General features: G+C 36.7%; 2 protein-coding genes across 2 annotated transcripts; both read right to left on the bottom strand.

The window, feature by feature from the left end:
- Window positions 1-4,432: 4,432 nt before the first annotated feature.
- LOC136209934 (uncharacterized) lies at window positions 4,433-7,906 on the bottom strand. Its single transcript, XM_066001567.1, has 5 exons — window positions 7,521-7,906; window positions 6,980-7,080; window positions 6,157-6,273; window positions 5,964-6,065; window positions 4,433-4,870 (listed from the first exon to the last, which is right to left on the bottom strand). Exons 1-5 carry the CDS (start codon window positions 7,744-7,746, stop codon window positions 4,700-4,702), a joined length of 717 nt encoding a protein of 238 aa, XP_065857639.1. The 5' UTR covers window positions 7,747-7,906; the 3' UTR covers window positions 4,433-4,699.
- A 5,963-nt stretch (window positions 7,907-13,869) lies between these two features.
- On the bottom strand, window positions 13,870-14,857 carry LOC136209090 (uncharacterized). Its single transcript, XM_066000461.1, has one exon. The coding sequence runs from the start codon at window positions 14,392-14,394 to the stop codon at window positions 14,050-14,052; it is 345 nt and encodes a 114-aa protein (XP_065856533.1). The 5' UTR covers window positions 14,395-14,857; the 3' UTR covers window positions 13,870-14,049.
- Window positions 14,858-17,782: the final 2,925 nt, after the last annotated feature.

Consider the following 17,782-nt stretch of genomic DNA (forward strand, 5'->3'; position numbering starts at 1 on the left):
GAAGAGACATTTAGTAAAGCCATAATCTCCCCTCTAAGGTCAGATTGAACATTTGAACTGAAAAAGATGCCCGATTTTTGGAGATTTATGGCCTGACCCGATGCATTTTCATAATCTTTCAGAATACTTGCAATTATCATGCACTCTTGAATATCAGCTTTGAAGAAGAGAAAAGAATCATCAGCAAAAAGTAAATGAGTAACCGACGGTGCATTTCTATGAATAGAACAGCCATGTAAAAGCCCGCTCCTTTCTGCTTGGAAAAGCATCTGAGAGAATACCTCCGCACAAAGGATGAAAAGATATGGAGATAACGGATCCCCCTGTCTGAGACCTCGGCCCAGAGACATAAGGCTAACACGCTCACCATTCAGAGCAATAGAATATGAAACCGTTGTAACACAGAGATTAATCCAAGAACACCATTTTGGATGAAAACCCATTCTCTGCATTACTGCATCCAGGAAACCCCAGTCCACTCTGTCATACGCTTTACTGATGTCAATTTTAAGAGCAACATTTCCTTCTCTGCTTCTATTCCTTCTTTTCATAAAATGTAAAGATTCAAAAGCGACCACCACATTATCAATAATAGAGCGACCAGGAACAAATGCGGACTGGCTTTCAGAAATAATATTTGGAAGTATTTCCTTCAGTCTGTTCGCCAGAACCTTTGCCATAATCTTGTAAAGAATGTTGCATAAAGCAATGGGTCTAAAGTCTTTTAAGCTTTCCGGCTGATCACATTTAGGTATAAGAGTAATAATTGTGTCGTTCAGATTAGACGGGAAGCTGTTCTGTTGAAACCAACTGCAGCCAGCACGAAAGATATCGAGTCCTAATAGATTCCAGAAATGTTGAAAGAACCCTGCATTTAAACCATCCGGTCCTGGAGCCTTGTCAGGTTTCATCTGGAAAAGTGCCGTTTTGAACTCTTCAATGTGAAAAGGAGCAATCAGATTAGAGTTCATGTCAGTGGTAACACTCTGAATCAGAACTTGGGTCGCCTCATAGCCCTGTGTTTGTGTCGCAGAGAATACTGCTTCAAAATAAGATTTGGCAGTGGCAATCAGATCAGATTGTGATTCTGCTACAGAACCGTCCTCCCTCCTCAAGCTCCAAATTTTATTCCGGATTTTTTGACCTTTCAAACAAGCATGGAAATATTTAGAATTGCAGTCTCCACCTTTAAGCCATGCAGCATTGGCCTTCTGTTTTAAAGAAATCTCCTCTTGTTGTAACAGCATCTCTAACTCATCCCGGGTCTGAATGAATAAACTGACATCAGTCTCAAGTGTGCTACTCCTAGTTCTGTCAATCACAGCTTTTAATTTATTTACCCGGCGACGAAACTGACAGCGGAATTTGTAGCCCCAGACCTCCACTTGTGCAGAGCAAGTGTCAAGACGAGCATGAAGTTTTTCCCTCTTCCAGCGTTCCACCATCCTCGCATGCTGTTGTTAAAATCAGGCTCAAGGAACCAGCTTGCATCAACCCTGAAAATTCTTCCATTCAAAGGCTTTGAATGAGCTTCAAGAACAAGAAGTAATGGAGAATGATCCGAATAGGTTGAGAACAGGTTTTTTAACTTGTGATCGCTAAACCTCATGCCCCAATTTGCTGTACAGAAAGCTCTATCTAACTTTTCTCGGACCCAACCCGGAGTTCCTCTACCTCGTTCCCATGTAAAACAGTCCCCCTGTAGAATGATTTCCTGAAGTTGACATTGTGAAAGTGCCTCAGAAAATTTCTCCATTAATGATACAGGATACAACGGGCCTCCCTGTTTCTCATCATGGCTTAGTAGGCAATTAAAATCCCCAATAATTGCAGTAGGTAAAATGGAAGAGGCAAAAACCTGTTTCAGAAGTCTCCATGAATTAAATTGTTCGTTTCGATTAGCATAGCCGTAAAAACCAATGAATCTCCAATCCCCCCCTTGGATCCCCAACTTGTAGTTCAATGTGGTGATCCGAATAACTCCTTATAGACATCCCAGAATTATCTTTCCACAAAATAGCAAGCCCACCACTGTGGCCTCTACACTTCACAGAAAAACATCCAGTAAAATTTATTCGCTTCCTCAAGTAATCGATCCGGTTCTCATCGCATAAAGTTTCAATTAAAAATAAAAATTTTGGGGAATGTTGGCGCACCAACTCCACAACACTACGAATTGCACGGGTATTCCCCAATCCCCGGCAATTCCAACTTATGCAATTCATAATGTTCGGCGAGCCTGCTCCACAGGCCTCGCCGAATCTGTAACAAGGGAAGAAACCGCATCAATTTTCGAAACCGGATTTTCCAAAATATACTCAGAGCTTTCTACATTCTGTGCATTTGTTATCTGAATTATCTCTTTCACTGGTTGAACTTTTGTTATCATGTGCACGTTCTCCCTACGACGTTTCCTATCCTCCTGTAGTTCCAGCCCGTCTTCCTCAGCTGACCCCATATCTGTATCTGATCCATGTTTATCCCAATCCGCCTCCGCCGACCCCTTTCCCGGTGTACACAAAACTTCACCCTGTCCCTGAACCTCATCAGCATTTGAATTCTCCTTCCCAGGTTTATACACAGAATTACTAACATTTGTATTGGATATCTGCAATGTTCTGCTAGGGATGGTTTTACTAAATGGCTGTAGCGGTGGCCGCCCTTGTGAATTCGATCCTGAGCCTTGCCATCCTGTAGAAATAAAAGGAACTACATCTCCTCCAAAACCCTTCATTTCAGTAAACTTTCTTTCCCCTCCATCTGGTTCCTTTAGCCATTTTGACCCTCCTTGGTCGCCTCCCCAACGCAATGGAGCTTTTAACCAATTTCCCCACTCCTTGATCAACTCCCCTGCCCCTTCATCAAACAATCTTTCACAGAACCTGTCCGAATGTCCTATAATGCCGCAAAGATAACAAAATATGCCTAGTCTTTCGTATTTGAATTTAACAAAAGACCAGGAATCTTGTGCCTTCTTGATCTTTTTAAAACGCTTCAAAGGTTTTCGGACATCTATCAGCACTCGAATTCTCATGAAAGGTCTGTACAAACTAGCACTATTAATGGGGTCATACTCCCGAAATTCACCAATGAAATTACCTAATTGTCTGCCTACTGATTCGGACATGGCTCCTATGGGCAAATCGAAAATTTGGACCCAAATTTCCATTTCAAATAGGTTTTCAGTGGTTGGATTTGTATCAGAATTCCAATCTTTCAGAATCAAATTGAAATTGTCGAAAGACCAGGGCCCTCCTGTAATTACTCTGTCTTTGTCAACATGGTGATAGAATTCTATTGAATAAAGATTTGATGCCAACTCAAGAATTTGTACTCCCCTACCAGGACGCCACAGATTGGCTAATTTTATTTTCATAGCAGGATAATTGATTATTTTCTCCGTGACAAATCGCCCTAGCAAGCGCAGCCCTCTATTTCTTATTTCCTGTATTGGCTGTTCAAACCCTAGATCCAATCCATCCACCTCGTCAGTCGTAATCCGGAGATGGGACATGTCGGATTCCATATGAATTTTCCGATTCCACCAAAAGAAAGATAAACGGGGATGGATTTAAATTAAATCGTATAGATTTTTGATGGAAAAACAGTGATTTTGGAGAAAACAAAACCAGAAGACAATGGACAGCGATGGATCGATACAAAGAAAGAAGGCAAGGGATCACAAAAACCTAAGGGAAAAAAAACTCACAAGACGGAGAGACAGAAAACTCTCACAAGACGGAGAGACATTCTTATTTCAATATCTTTTTTCTTTTGGTAGATTTTTAATTCTCAATATCTTAATATGTCACTATCTTTATATAGGATCACATACATGAATATTAAGTATAAGTCATATCACCAAACTTAATTTTTAATATATCATTATTTTCTATATATTATGATTTTATACCATAATTTAAAAATTCTAGACTCCGATTCATAAATCATAAACCCTAGAAAATTATAATCCTTAAAATATATTAAAAGTACTGATTTTACTAGTTTGATATAATCCAAAATTATGACTTGATATAGTTATAAATAATTATTAAAAGATGAATTTTTGTGTAATTTTCCCTTTTATATATCACAAATAAAAATTATAACTTCATACCATAATTTAAGAATTATAGACCCCAATTTATAAATCCTAAACCCTAATTTATAAACTCTAATCCTTAAAATATATTAAAATAACAATTTACTTAGTTTAACGTGAATCTGACATCTGTCGGATAAACCCGATGATATAATCATTCAGTTCCTTGCTTTTAAAACCAGTGTTTTGAACACCGGTTGCTGTGTTAAAACTCAAACATGATCATTAGGCTCAGAGCCGGGCCTTAAGGATTTTTCCTCAGAACAACATTATTCTGAGGAAAAATCCTGTAAAAAGCACAAATATAAGAGGTTAATCAGATTCAAAATAGAAATTCAAAGCCCAATACTACATAAAACAAAAAGGAAAAGTTCAACAAGTCAATATACTACAAGATATACAGAATTCCATCTCAATATGAGAAAGAGACAAGATTAGTAAGGCAAAGGTAAATAATATGAACAGAAGAATTTGGTATTGGCATTGATTTTGTAATCATACAACACCACCACCTTGAATTTTGTACATGGGAACAGATGAATTCTATGTACACGGTGCATAAATGGCAAGTTAGAAGGATTTGAGACTTACTTATATTTACAAGAAATCCCACTGCCAATATACCTTCTCTACAATCCCTCCGCCGCTACGGACCGCAAGGCGAAGTCTTTCGGAAGCTGGTGGCACACCCCATAGATATGGTACGGCAACTGTCATTGTTAGCTTTTCATGCAAATCACCGTTCATTGCCTTCTCTGCAGCAACCACCTGAAAATGAAGATCCACTCATCTTGTTCATGGCTAATCCAGATACAAGCAAGACGACTGGTTATCAATTATGCCAATGCCAACAAAAAACACAGAGCAATGCACAGCTGAGATGCCAAAGCTATTCGAAATATGACGAGAGACCAACATAGGAAATTAGAACCACACAAAAGATAGGTGTCAAAATGGTTGCCGTGCATAATTATGTAATCTATGTATTCCATTATATATGATATAAATGCAACAAAAATACTAATTGTGCCAAATTGGCCGTGTTCGGCGGTTATCTCTATAAATTGTATTGTCATGTCAGAAATTGACAGCCCTAAGAAAAGAAATAGTACCCCTAGAGCCAGGCAGAGACTTATTCTAAAACTATGCAAGTGCAGTTTATAGCTTATCAACCTCGCAAATAAATGTTGTCCTAGTAAATAAGGTCCCTTCACAGTTCACCCTGCCCAAAAACTGACATTTAAGTTTGATTTCAAGCAAAAACTAAATACACAATTGGTTTTTTTCTTTTAATTCTATACATAGTTATTCTTATGCACACATACCCGGAACTTAAATGGGTACTACCAAAAATTCCACTCTGCCCCGATAAGACACCAAAATTTAGTTCAACTTTAACAAGAAACTTTATCTGAGAATTCTGTTCAGTTAGACAAAAGAGCATTACAATCAGATCTAGAATAAAGAAGACAAGAAGCAATATATAAGTAGCTGATAGTCAGTTCAGCTGTCAACAACTGGTTCAATTCAATGCTCAGAATAGAGAGATCCCCAGCCAACAACAGATACAACTACAATACAATCTAGAGAAACTTTGCTCATAATTAAGATTTCTTTAAAAGTACCAAGCGTACACAGACACACAATTGGGGCTGCTGTTCCCTGGAATATCAACATAGTTTCAACCACAATATACAACATCTGCTGTGCCCCTTATTTTGATTATAACCTACTGAGAGAGTCAGTCAGATAAGGTTGACAGGCAAAAATTGGCATTGCAGTCTAATTTTTTATGCAAACTATAGTAAGCCATCATAATGATAGATATGATACCTTCTTTCAAGTTTTAAATGTAACATACCTCCCCACCATGCTCTAGAACAGTATCCTCCACAACATCACTTAGCATCTCAATTGAACGACAAAATCCAAAGATACAAAGCCTTCGGCCTGTATCAAGTCCCTAAAACAACCAGAAACGATATGCATAAGGTATATGGTTAGAATTAATAGAAAAAGAAAGGGACCAAAACAAGATAATAAGTACCCCTTACATTTGTTGCTGCAATATCGAAAAGGGCACCCAAACATAAGCCCTGCTTCGGGTCCATATAATCACTCTCTTGAAACCTTTGAAATCTCTGAGAGTTTTTGGACCTACCTTGCTTCTTCTGCAGAAATGCACATATATTTAGAAGATTGAAAAATATATATTGACACTCAGCTTGTTACATGGAAATGGATACCGAAACTAAAATGGAAACTGGGAAACGATATTTGTGAAAAAATATAGTAGACAAACCATGGGGAAACGTGTAAACAGTAAAATTATATGGTTATATCTATAAATTTTTAAATTTATAAGAATGTATATTCAATTAGTTCTAAAAAAATACATAATAGAGGGAAAACAAAAAAGATTTTTCATTTTGAAAGCTTGAAGAAGACAATCTAGAAAATATTAGAGATTTACTGAACATGTGATTAGCATTGATCCACTTCTGAAAACACATTACATTCTAGGAAACAAGTTTCCAAATATTTTTAATTACAGAAATGTAACCCGAAATGTCATACAGGTTTCCGAGACTTCTGATTTCCGAAACTTAAAAAAAATTAAAGTTTGTATGCACCATAGACGGTCAGTTACAAGTTTATGTGCAACATAGATGGTCAGTTGAGGTGTGAGGAACAGGAAATGAAACAATAGTGCTACAACATTTCACAGTTGCTTAAATGAGGAAAAAGGAAGTCCTACTATGAAAACAAATGTTAGTTGAATATCCAGGCATGGAAGAGAAAAATCTCACCAAAAATTCAAAGCAATTTTGGGAAAAAAAAAGGGTAAAGAAAGTGATTAAGACCAAAATGGCATACATCTGAGGAACTAACAAGTCGAGGAACCACGGAGCCTCCAATCTGAACGAGCCCATCAGCAGTGAAAAGAGTAACTTTCTCCTCCTGAATCCATTCTATATCTGCAAATGCATTCACCATTCTAAACCAATTAAAGAAGGATATCATGCCCTTGTTTAGAACATCACAATAATAGTAGAGAATAGAACACTTATCGCATTTTACACTTTTAATCAATAGTGGATAGACTATTCAATTGAATAAAATAAGCAACTCCACAAACTGTATGGTAGCCGTTACCTGATAACGAATTTCAAAGTAGAGATGGAATAAATATAATACAAACCATTTCGTTTTTTATTTACAGAGTAAATGATTGAATTTTTCTTTTTTTACAATCAGATATCAAATTCCCGATCCAACTAGAGAATCAAACAAAATCCTCTCCTTCACTAGTCATATAAACTTCTCTACTATTTGAAACTACGTAGGTTACATACAGTCTAATAACCAATTTCTGAGTTAACAATGTACGGAGATAACAAAATCGTCACTGACTTACCGCTATTACCATCGGACCAAGGAAACGAGCCGAGAAAATCATCACCGAGGGGATTTCCGCCGGAATCAGAAGCTTTGCAGCGAAAAGAGCGACGTGGAGTGCTGTAAAATTTAGGAGAGGGGAAAGAAAGCGGTGGCGTGGATAGGAAAGAATTGGAGTCCTTGGAGCGAGAAACGGAGGGGATTGAAGAGAATCGGGAGAAGCAGAGAGCAGAGGTATCCGCCATTGGAGAGAAAGAAGGAAAGGGAAAGATTCCGCCGGAGAAGAGAGATGGAGAGATCGGAGAATCTGATGGGAAAGAGAGGGAAATGGAGGAAGGAAAAGGAAAGGAGGGAATTTTGACGCCACATACATGTGGTGGGAAATTGGTACGTGGCAAATGTGTCGTCGTTTTGTTGTATGCGATTGCGGAATGGAAACTTGGGTCGTGACATCTAACTTTTCTTGTACTTGTACACGTCTAAGCTATATAAGAAGGTAAATTATACCTATGGTCACTCAATTTTACTATTTTCAATCTTGTGATAAACCACAAGACTTTGAAACTTCCGATTAAAAACCACTGAATTTTATATTTATTAAGGGTATTTATCATTGAATTTATCCGTTTTCACGGTATGACTTTGAACAGGACATATATCTTTTTAACATAATCAATTAACTTCTATAGGCTTTTGCTCTTTTGGGAGAGACGCTGCTATTCCCAACATTATTCCGGTCTATTGGCTTAAACCTCTTCCAGGCTGGGTTAAAGTTAATGTGGACGGCTCTGCTTTTGGCACTCCTGGCAAAGCAGGAGCATGATGCATTTTTCGCAACTTTCGTGGCTTTCTCAAAGGTTGTTTTGCTTTTTCTAACTCTCATTTTTTCGCTTATATAGCTAAATTGAGAGCCGCTATTTTCGCAATTGAACTTGCTTAGGAGAAAATTTGGCATCAGTTTTGGATTGAATCAGACTCAATGTACGTAGTTAATCTGCTTAGACACTGCTCCATGGATGTTCTTTGGAGTATTTGACAAGAGTGGTTGCATTGCCTCAACATTTGCTCTACAATGAACATTATCTTTTCACACATTTTTAAGGAATGAAACATAGTTGCTGATGCATTGGCAAAGTTTAGAGTATCTTCCTCCGTTATCAATTGGTGGCCTTCAGCTCCTGCTTTTTGCCACAGGTTTATCAATGATGACATTTGTAGTATTTCACAACTGCGTTTTTCTTGACCTTTCTTATCATTGTTTGTTCACCTTCTTCTTTTCTTGTTCAAACACTCATATTTTCTTTTATTTATATATTGCGGGTTTGACAGTTCTTGGACCATAGATGCTCACCCCGCCCTAGTTCTATATCGTCCCAATTTCTATAAAAAAAAATCAATTTTTTAATTAAAATAAAACATTTCGATGGTTTGCTTTTTCTTCATTTTGAAACTGATTTCTAGTTATTTAAAAGATACAAAATAAATATCGAAGATGATATCATTATCTTATTTGCATTCAAAAATTGAAAAAATACATTGAGTAACATGCTCAAAACACTTCATGCTTTGAATCTCTCAACATTTTACTTAAAATTTAACTTATTTTCTTAATTTCATCAACTTTATAATTAAAATAAAAGAAAAAGTATGATAAAAATGTTTGTAGTTTGCTAAATTTGCAAATAGAGACATATAGTTTAAAAGTTTGCAAATAGAAGTATATGATATGTTTTATTTACAAAACGAAGCATTTCAATACACGGTTAAGTTCTGATTACAATCAATGTTATTTTTATCTTAAAAATATTTTTACATATCGATAAAACACCGTCTTCCCCAAAACACATCTCTTTAAATCGAAACCATAAATCATATGATGAACATTTTACGTTATTTTACTAATTTAACAGTTTATGAATTAAATTAATAGTTAAGTTCATTTTGCACCGCTGCAATTCGATTTTGGAACATGTGTTTTATCAATAAGTAAATGTAATTTTAAAAAAATGCTATTGATTATTATCAGAACTTAATTAACAGTGTAATTTCATACTTTGTTTTATATATATAAAAAAAAGCAAATTATGTATATTTATTTATAAACTTTTAAACCGTATATCTTTATTAATAAATACGACAAACCACATACATTTTTTCTTTTATGACTTTGCCTTAAAATAAAATCTATGAGATTTTTCTAAATGCAAGTCATGTGTACATCACAAAAGGAATAGAAAATAAATTAGAATATTTCAAAAGTGTGTATGCATATTCCTTAAAAATAAAAGGATTTTTTTTTTTGTATATTTCTATATACTCTCGAATAATTATATTTTTTTTCCATCATAAGATACAAATTTGATCATATGGTTATTGTCAGGAGCCGACTTAGTCTTTACGTACAAAACAATCCTAATATTTACCAGATTGTGCAATTTTAAATCTCATTTATTAGTTATATATTTCTGATTATCTTTTATTAACTATTTATTTGTAATTATCTATACATCTTCCATTGTAACTATAACACGTTACTCACACTTTTTTCCCTACTCAATTCTATATAGAGTTAGGACTCTCGTCCTATTTATATTCCTGTTTGTTGTAATATTTGTTAAGCCCAAAATATACCTAAAATATCATCATTAATTATATCAATATTGCTACGAATTTATGCTATTTATAACTGTTTAGAAAGCTTTTACTCTCGAATATGTTTCTTTCTTATAAGGTACATAAATATTTGGTAAAATCCAAATAGGAACAAAAAGAGCTCAAAAACAGAAGAAAAACCTTACAAAAGGAGTAAAAAAAAGACAAAGATCAATTACACCAAAACGAGGACAAAGACGAAGTCAGAAACAGAGAAAAATGCAAATTCTCAGCAGAGAATCCAAAATTCTCGGTAGAGAATTTGGGGCCGCGACAGGGAATCTCAAATTCTCGGTCGCGACACGTCCTTTCGTCCGAAGGCTGTAAAATCAGTTCCTCATTCTCGGCAGAGAATTTCCATTCTCGGTAAGAGCAGAAATTCTGCCAAGTACAATGAACACATGTTTAATTCCAAGAAACGCGATCGTTCGGGTGGATAAAGACGTCCCTTCACAACGGACACGGCACTTCATTCACGACTCTTCAACATCTATAAATAAAGAGTTGATTGAGAGTTGAAAGATATAATGAGAGAGTTAGATTAGTGCAAGAGTTATGCAGAAACTCTGACTCAGAAATGAGTCAGAGATTAGATTTCGATTCTGTAAAAAAGCAATATGCTGTACACACATTGTTTATTCAATAATAACAAGTTTAGTAGCGTTTAGACATTGTTCCAGTTTAGTTTTCATTTTGGTAGTAGACCGACCTAGTCTCTATTACGAAGATTCAGCGAGAAGATTGAGTAGAGGATCCGCCCCTGAGCCTGACAAACTCTAACGAAACCCAAAGAAAGGATTGACAACCCGTTCACTTGCAAGTCGTCGAATGTTTCCATGCTCCATGTTCTCTGTAAACTTGTATCAATTTATATTTCATCTAATAAAGTCTGTTCTATTCGATAGATTTTTATGCAGCACTTATGGTAACCAATCCACTAAAGTGACTGCTGGTGTTTTCATTAAAACGTATTTAATTCAAAATCTTTACAAGGAAACTTTGTTGAACACTTAGGCAAATTATTATCTCGAAAGAGTTTTAATTTGATTAAGGGCAATTATCCCGGAAGGGTTTTGTCATGTTCAAAGCCAATTAATTAGAGGTTCCGTCATTTATTTCATCTTTATAATTCGTAAAAAGTTTAAAGTTGTTTTCTTTGCTTAATGCAAACAAATACAGCTGTTTACTTTTCTAAAAAGTACTAAAAATTTCTATCTTGCAAATTCATTCTTAAATCAGAGTATTTTCTAACGTTTTCATACTCTAACCTAATTCTCATTCTAACAATTTCAAAACCAAAACCGATTAAACGATTTTCCATATTATAAACCTTAAAAGTAAATTTAACCGATTCTAAATAAGTTTTGTTTAAAAAACGTTCCCTGTGGGATCGATATCTTTTATTACTACAAGCGTATACCGTGCACTTGCGGAAATCGCCCAACAATATTCGTTAAGTAAATATACAGATTATATACTTCACATATAACCTTCAATATGGTATCAGTCGCCACGACAAGTCCATCTTCTTCCTCTTCCCCGCTGCCTCCACCCGCTACTCCTTCTGATTCAGTTCATGCGACCCTTTCCACCATTGTTAATACACACAATATAGTTGCTGCTTCTCTCCCAAATACAGTAGCACCCATCTCGTCTTCCTCCATTTAAATAGTGACTCAGTTTACGCTGGTTACATACTCAGTGTCCTCTTTTTTTTTATCTCAGCCAGTATCGCATTCTTTTCAGCCAATTCCGACAAGTACCTTGACATTGCCACCGCCAGTCATACAAATATCCTCTGTTGCCGAATCATATATCTTCCATGCTTGGAACCATAATTTGGTTTGGTCCCCGTATGCCTTATACAATTATCCATCTTCTTCTTTTCACCACCAAACACCACTAGGCAAGGCATGATATTTTCTGGGCATCGAGATTCAGTATGAGAAGGATGGTATTCACATGTGTCAGACCAAGTATGTGGCTGACATTCTTGACAGGGTTAAGATGTTTGACTCTAAACCCACATTAACACCCATGGCTACTACAAACTCTCTCCAAAGATCTTGGCACCAACTTGGCTTGAGAAGATGAATACAGAAGCATTATAGAAGCACTTCATTATTTAACATTCACGCGTCCTGATATTGCATTTGCAATTAACAAGCTATATCAATTTCTTCACAGTCCCATTGATGATCATTGGAAAAATGTTAAACGGGTTCTTCGCTACATTCAAGGAGTATCTGAGTTTGGGATAGTCATGACCATTAAATTAATAGATCACATTCATTGTTACTTTGACAGCGATTGTGGTGGATGCCCTGATGATAGAAGATCAACAGGTGCATTTTGTGTCTATTTTGGCTCAAGCATTGCCTCCTGGCAGACTCGCAAACAACCAACAATTGCTCGATCCTTCACTGAAAGTGAATATAAAGTTGTTGTTAATGCCATGTAAATCATTGCTCTCGGACTTGGGTTTTCCACTCCCTACGCCCCTTCAGCTTTGGTGCGATAATGTCGGGACAATCTATCTCACTTCAAATCCAGCGTTTCATGCTCGAACAACACACATTGAACGTGATTATGATTTTGTTTGCGAACAAGTTCAAAGTGGGTTTCTCAGCGTTCACTCCATTCCAACTGATGATCAAGTTGCAGATATTCTCACCAAAACGCTAGCTACTGTTCGCTTCGCTATGCTCCATTATCGTCTTTTTGTTCGTGTTCGCCATCGGCTTGAGGTGGTGGGGTGTTAAAGATAATGTTACACATTATCTCTTAATTAGATTTTTATCTAGTTTTATAATTGTCCATAACACATATTGTGTATTCTAATCATACACTAACTCTTGTATCCACCACTATAAGATTTTATATCCAACCTTAAACAAGGGAATTCATTATATTTCCATATCTATCTATATCTCCATTATACTTATATTATCACCGTATATTACATCAATCATTCAATATATGGATTAGTCATTTCGATGTCCTTTTCTAAACAAACCTCCATTTTATCTATTTTTATATTAATAGTCTTCAAATTGACTATGAATTTGTTCAGATATCTTTGAATCTAAGTTTATTAAAATACTAGGATGAAAATTAAAATCATTAAACACATCATAAGTGGCACTTCTCTGTTTTGCAGGTTAGACCGTACCTTCCTAGAAGAAACATTCCAGCCAATGATGTGAAAATTTTCTAATTTAACGATTGTATTTATATCAATATATTATATATTGTATAAATCGAAATTCTCTAATTTGACAATTAATTTCACACCCTTAACATCCGTTAAAGTAGCTCAGTGTTTCGGGGTCAGACCGCTTTGCTCCTCCGAACCCTAAGTAGGATACTGCCTATATTGGAATTGACCCCTCTATTCTCTTCTATAGTATGAACCTTTTCTTTTTTTTTTTTCTTTTTTTTCAATCCTTCTCCTTTCCTTCACCGCGCTGGAATCGAACTTGCTAACCCTCCCTAATCTCAAATCCGGGCTCTCCATCACATCACGGACCCTTAATATATATTCAAGGAGCATGCGTATAACCAATTAAGGCTTAAAATATATTAAAAGTACTGATTTTACTAACTTAACGTAATTCAAAATTATGACTTAGTATAGTTGTAAATAATTTTTAAAAGATGAATTTCAATGTAATTTTCAAAAAAAGAAAAAAGAAAAAACATGCAATGCAGCCCACATAAACATTCCACTATAAGAAAAGACCAACATAGCATCAAACATACACCATTTATATTAGTTCAAGGTTATCATCACAATGAAGAAGACGAATCTACATACAAAACAAAGCATCATCATCTACTTTAAATGGCCACTCTAATTACCAATCGGATGCTGCCACGTATGTAATTACCCGATTTCACATCTGGATCAACCTCGCTAATTGGGTCGGGTTAACGACCCCTGGTATGTGGGCTCCATCTGTCTTTAATATGCTTGCCACCTCATCGTAACTCTCGTGCTCTTTCTTCCTTGCCAAAGGAACTGCTTCTGCCCTACCCGGCCCGAACTTCTGCCCGAAAAAGGTTCCTTTTGTCAAGTATTCGTATGCCATGTAGCCGGCTAGAAGCTGATTCGAAGAATGAGCTGACTCATCATCGGCTTTTAGACTCGGCTGAGCCGAAAATGGATACACCGCTTCTCTCTCTTTCCGCTTCCTAGATGAGCCAAATGTCAAAAAACTACGAGAATGATGATGGCTCATCTTTCAGATTTAAACATGCCACGTCAAACCCTATGTGGCTAAAACAAAATTAATAACTTCTTAGGGCAAAATCGTCAAATCGAGGTTTTCTCCTTTCTGGTAAAAACTGCTAAATCATCTCCGTCGAGACATCCAAATCGGAAGAGTACGGCGGAGGACGGAGGACTATTGGTGGAGGCTCGGCAGATTGTTTTCAACTCCGATTAAATAAAATGGAAAAATCTGCTAAGTGCAAGGTTTAGAAAAGTAAAATGTTGCGCAAGTATTTTCCAAATCTTAGAAAATCCGAAACCAAGGTAGAGAAATTGATTCAGAAAAGGAATCCGATCGGAGGCGATGGCCAGAATCCGACGACTTCAGGATCAGTATTATGGAGAAAAATGCCCAAGGCGGCGGCACCGGAGGTTGCAACGTACAGAGATGGAGAGAAAATTAGGAAAATGAGAACGGAAGGGCACAAATTGGAGGGGTTGAAATTTATATGCTTGAGAATTCTATAATGCCCCTGCTATTTAATATTAAATGACTATAATATCTCGTCATTTTGTGAGATGCTTTGTTGAAAGCCACTTTTTCTTGGGGCAATTTTGGAATTTCGGGTCTATTTCATCTTGAATTTTTATTTTTACTGTAATAAAATCATCTCACATTAAACATGAACATTCTTCGGAATAGTGGTGTAATAATTACTAGAATTTTTTTATTATTATTTTTAAGTAATGTTACAAAATTCGGATCGGATTGCTGATTATATTTTCTATTCGAATCGAATTAGTTTGTTATATCTATAATTAGGGCTGTAAATAAGCCGAACTGTTCATGAGTGGTTTGGTGGTCGGCTCGATAAAAGCTCAGTTCGACTCGGTTCGATTTGTAAACGAGCCGTTTATGAATATAATTTACTAGTTCGATTCGTAAATGAGTCGAGCTTAAGCAGGTCAAAGCTCGGTTCGAAAGCTCGCGAGCATACTCGATTAGAACATTTATGAACAAATTTTAGTTTTGTAGTAAATTATATAGTTTTGTGTTAGTTCACAAATATCTAAACTTAATATTATTTTATTTGCTATTAGATTAGTTCGTTCACAAACATAATAAATGAGTAATAGACGAACTATTTGTAAGCATATTGTTTATTTATTCACGAACTTTGCTTGTGAGCTTGTTTATATACATAATTAAAGAGTTATTTGCGAGCAAATTTCACAAATATAATTAACGATTTACTCACAAACAATTCATAGTTAGATAATTTTCTTAATGAACCAATTCCAAAGAGGATTTTGGGTTCGAAACAAGCTCGAAACTCGGCTCGAGCTCGTTAAGCAAGCCAAAGCTTGGTTCGGATTCGCGCTCATTAATTTATAACGAACCGAGCTTGAACAGGTTAAAATTCGGCTCGGCTCGACTCGATTACAGTGCAATCTATAATAAACCAGATTGAAATAGAGTTGAACCAAAAGCCAGTAATTCGGCCAGTAATGTTAGAGATAATAGTATTATTATCTCTACATTAATTATCTTTACACTAATTAGAGTTTCACTTATTCTATAAGTCTAATTAGGGTCAGAGATAATATTCCTATTATCTCTAAGATAATTAGTTATACACAAATAAAGTTGTATTTATACCATACGTTTAATTAGGTCACTGAAACCTAATTAGACTACACATCTATACTTGTCATATATATACTATTGATCAATGAAGGGGTATTATTTTCGGTCACTCTCTCTCTCTCTCTCTCTCTCTCTCCATCTCCATCGTTTGATTCTCTCTCTCTCTCTCTAGTTTTTCACAAACTAAACCTTATTCCAACATGGTATCACGAGCAGGACACGGTCCAAACATGTCTGGCTCAGCTTCCGCATCCATAACTAGTGACTCCCTTCCCCAATCGGCGTCTGTTCCTTCTAAACATCAGCCACAATCCGTTTTTTCTGCCGGAACTACACCTCCTGCGACGGTCCGTGCGGCGACTGCTGCCCCTGGTTCGGTGTCATCGTTTTTGCCGATAACCGAAGAAACCAACAGCTTTGTCACGTCGCCCCCTATCTCTGATGCTCGATCAGAAGCTCCGGCGTCCAGCTTCAACACGAAATACACCGTGAATACGGCATCTGCCTCCTCCCTCCAGCCGTCGTCTGGCTGGCGGTTCGAATCCCCGTTTACAGCTCCTGAACCGTCAACCGTAACATCCGCATACCTGTTTGATAAGCATGATGGCGGGCTGTTCCCGCGAGCTCATCAACAAAATCCACCGCATTCAACCGAACAGCCGGATCATCCACTATTATTTCCTCCTTTAGGTAATTTTTCTCAACCTCTTGTATGGCCCGGCTTTGGACCTCCCCCGACATACCACAGCTCTCAATTACCCTCTGTTGGTCCCTTATAACGTAACAAGTTAGTTCCAAGGGGGGATAGGAACTATTTAAAATTTAAGTACGTTAAGGCTGACTTCTTTTTCTTTGACAAGGATTACACATCGCGCTGAGTCAATAAGACACTAGCTTAGTCAACTGGTGACTAAGTCAGCTTCTTTCTTTGAGTCAGGAGATAGCACTTGAGTCTATTCCTGAACTCAAATACTCAATGCACACAACTCAGCGTGACCTATTTACTTGGTCAGTTTTGTTTAAGCAAGCAATATATATATGAAGGAGTTTAAGGTTAGAAAGATGTTACTCAGCAGATTTATCTAGGTTCGGCCTCCAAGCCTACGTCCTGTCCCCGGAACACGTTCTGAGATTTCGAATTCTCTACTGAGCTCTTTAACGGTAGAGCATCAAACCTTTTACAACTTAGAAGTTGAGTATAACAAGAGTACCTTCCTCTATACCTCTACTCACTCCTAATCTCTCGCTGAGTACTATAACCGAGTACTCAACCTCTCCTTTCTAATCTCTAGAAATGATAAAGATTTGTCCTAAACAACAATTGCTAAGACACTTTAGATGATTGTATAATCACTCTAGACTTTTACACAAATGATATAAAATTTGGTGTAAGTATTTGCTTTGCTTTTCTTCACAGAACTTGAGTAGAATTTTGGTCAGCGTAATGGCTTGATAATGTTCTGTGTCGAATGAAGCAACTGAAGGGCTCTATTTATAGAGACATCTGAGACATCGGTCATTTTGAATTTCGAAATAACCGTTGGAGGGAAACGGCTTCCTGTCGTTGTCACTCAGTTTTGCTCAGAGCTCTCGGCCAATCAGATTTGAGTATCTTTTATCCTCGGTCAGTGTTGAGCAGCTTTTAGTCAGCTCGGCAGAATGTCTCTCCATTTACGGTAAGGTCAACTAGACAGCGTTCTGTATCTTCTGAACTTTACCCAAAGTGGAAACACTTTGTCTGGAAGTTGTTCTTGCTCAGCTGCTGTCT

Source organism: Euphorbia lathyris, chromosome 10, assembly GCF_963576675.1.
Source record: "Euphorbia lathyris chromosome 10, ddEupLath1.1, whole genome shotgun sequence".
In the NCBI taxonomy this organism is placed as follows: Eukaryota; Viridiplantae; Streptophyta; class Magnoliopsida; order Malpighiales; family Euphorbiaceae; genus Euphorbia; species Euphorbia lathyris.

What these genes read in the sequence shown, in the direction of transcription:
- LOC136209934 (XM_066001567.1), bottom strand. Translation starts at nt 7,746, where the DNA reads ATGGCGGATACCTCTGCTCTCTGCTTCTCCCGATTCTCTTCAATCCCC. An exon ending in TTGGTCCGATGGTAATAGCG is followed by an intron (nt 7,081 to 7,520) that starts GTAAGTCAGTGA and finishes ATGCATTTGCAG; the next exon opens with ATATAGAATGGATTCAGGAG. An exon ending in TTCTAGAGCATGGTGGGGAG is followed by an intron (nt 4,871 to 5,963) that starts GTATGTTACATT and finishes CTTCATTTTCAG; the next exon opens with GTGGTTGCTGCAGAGAAGGC.
- LOC136209090 (XM_066000461.1), bottom strand. Translation starts at nt 14,394, where the DNA reads ATGAGCCATCATCATTCTCGTAGTTTTTTGACATTTGGCTCATCTAGG.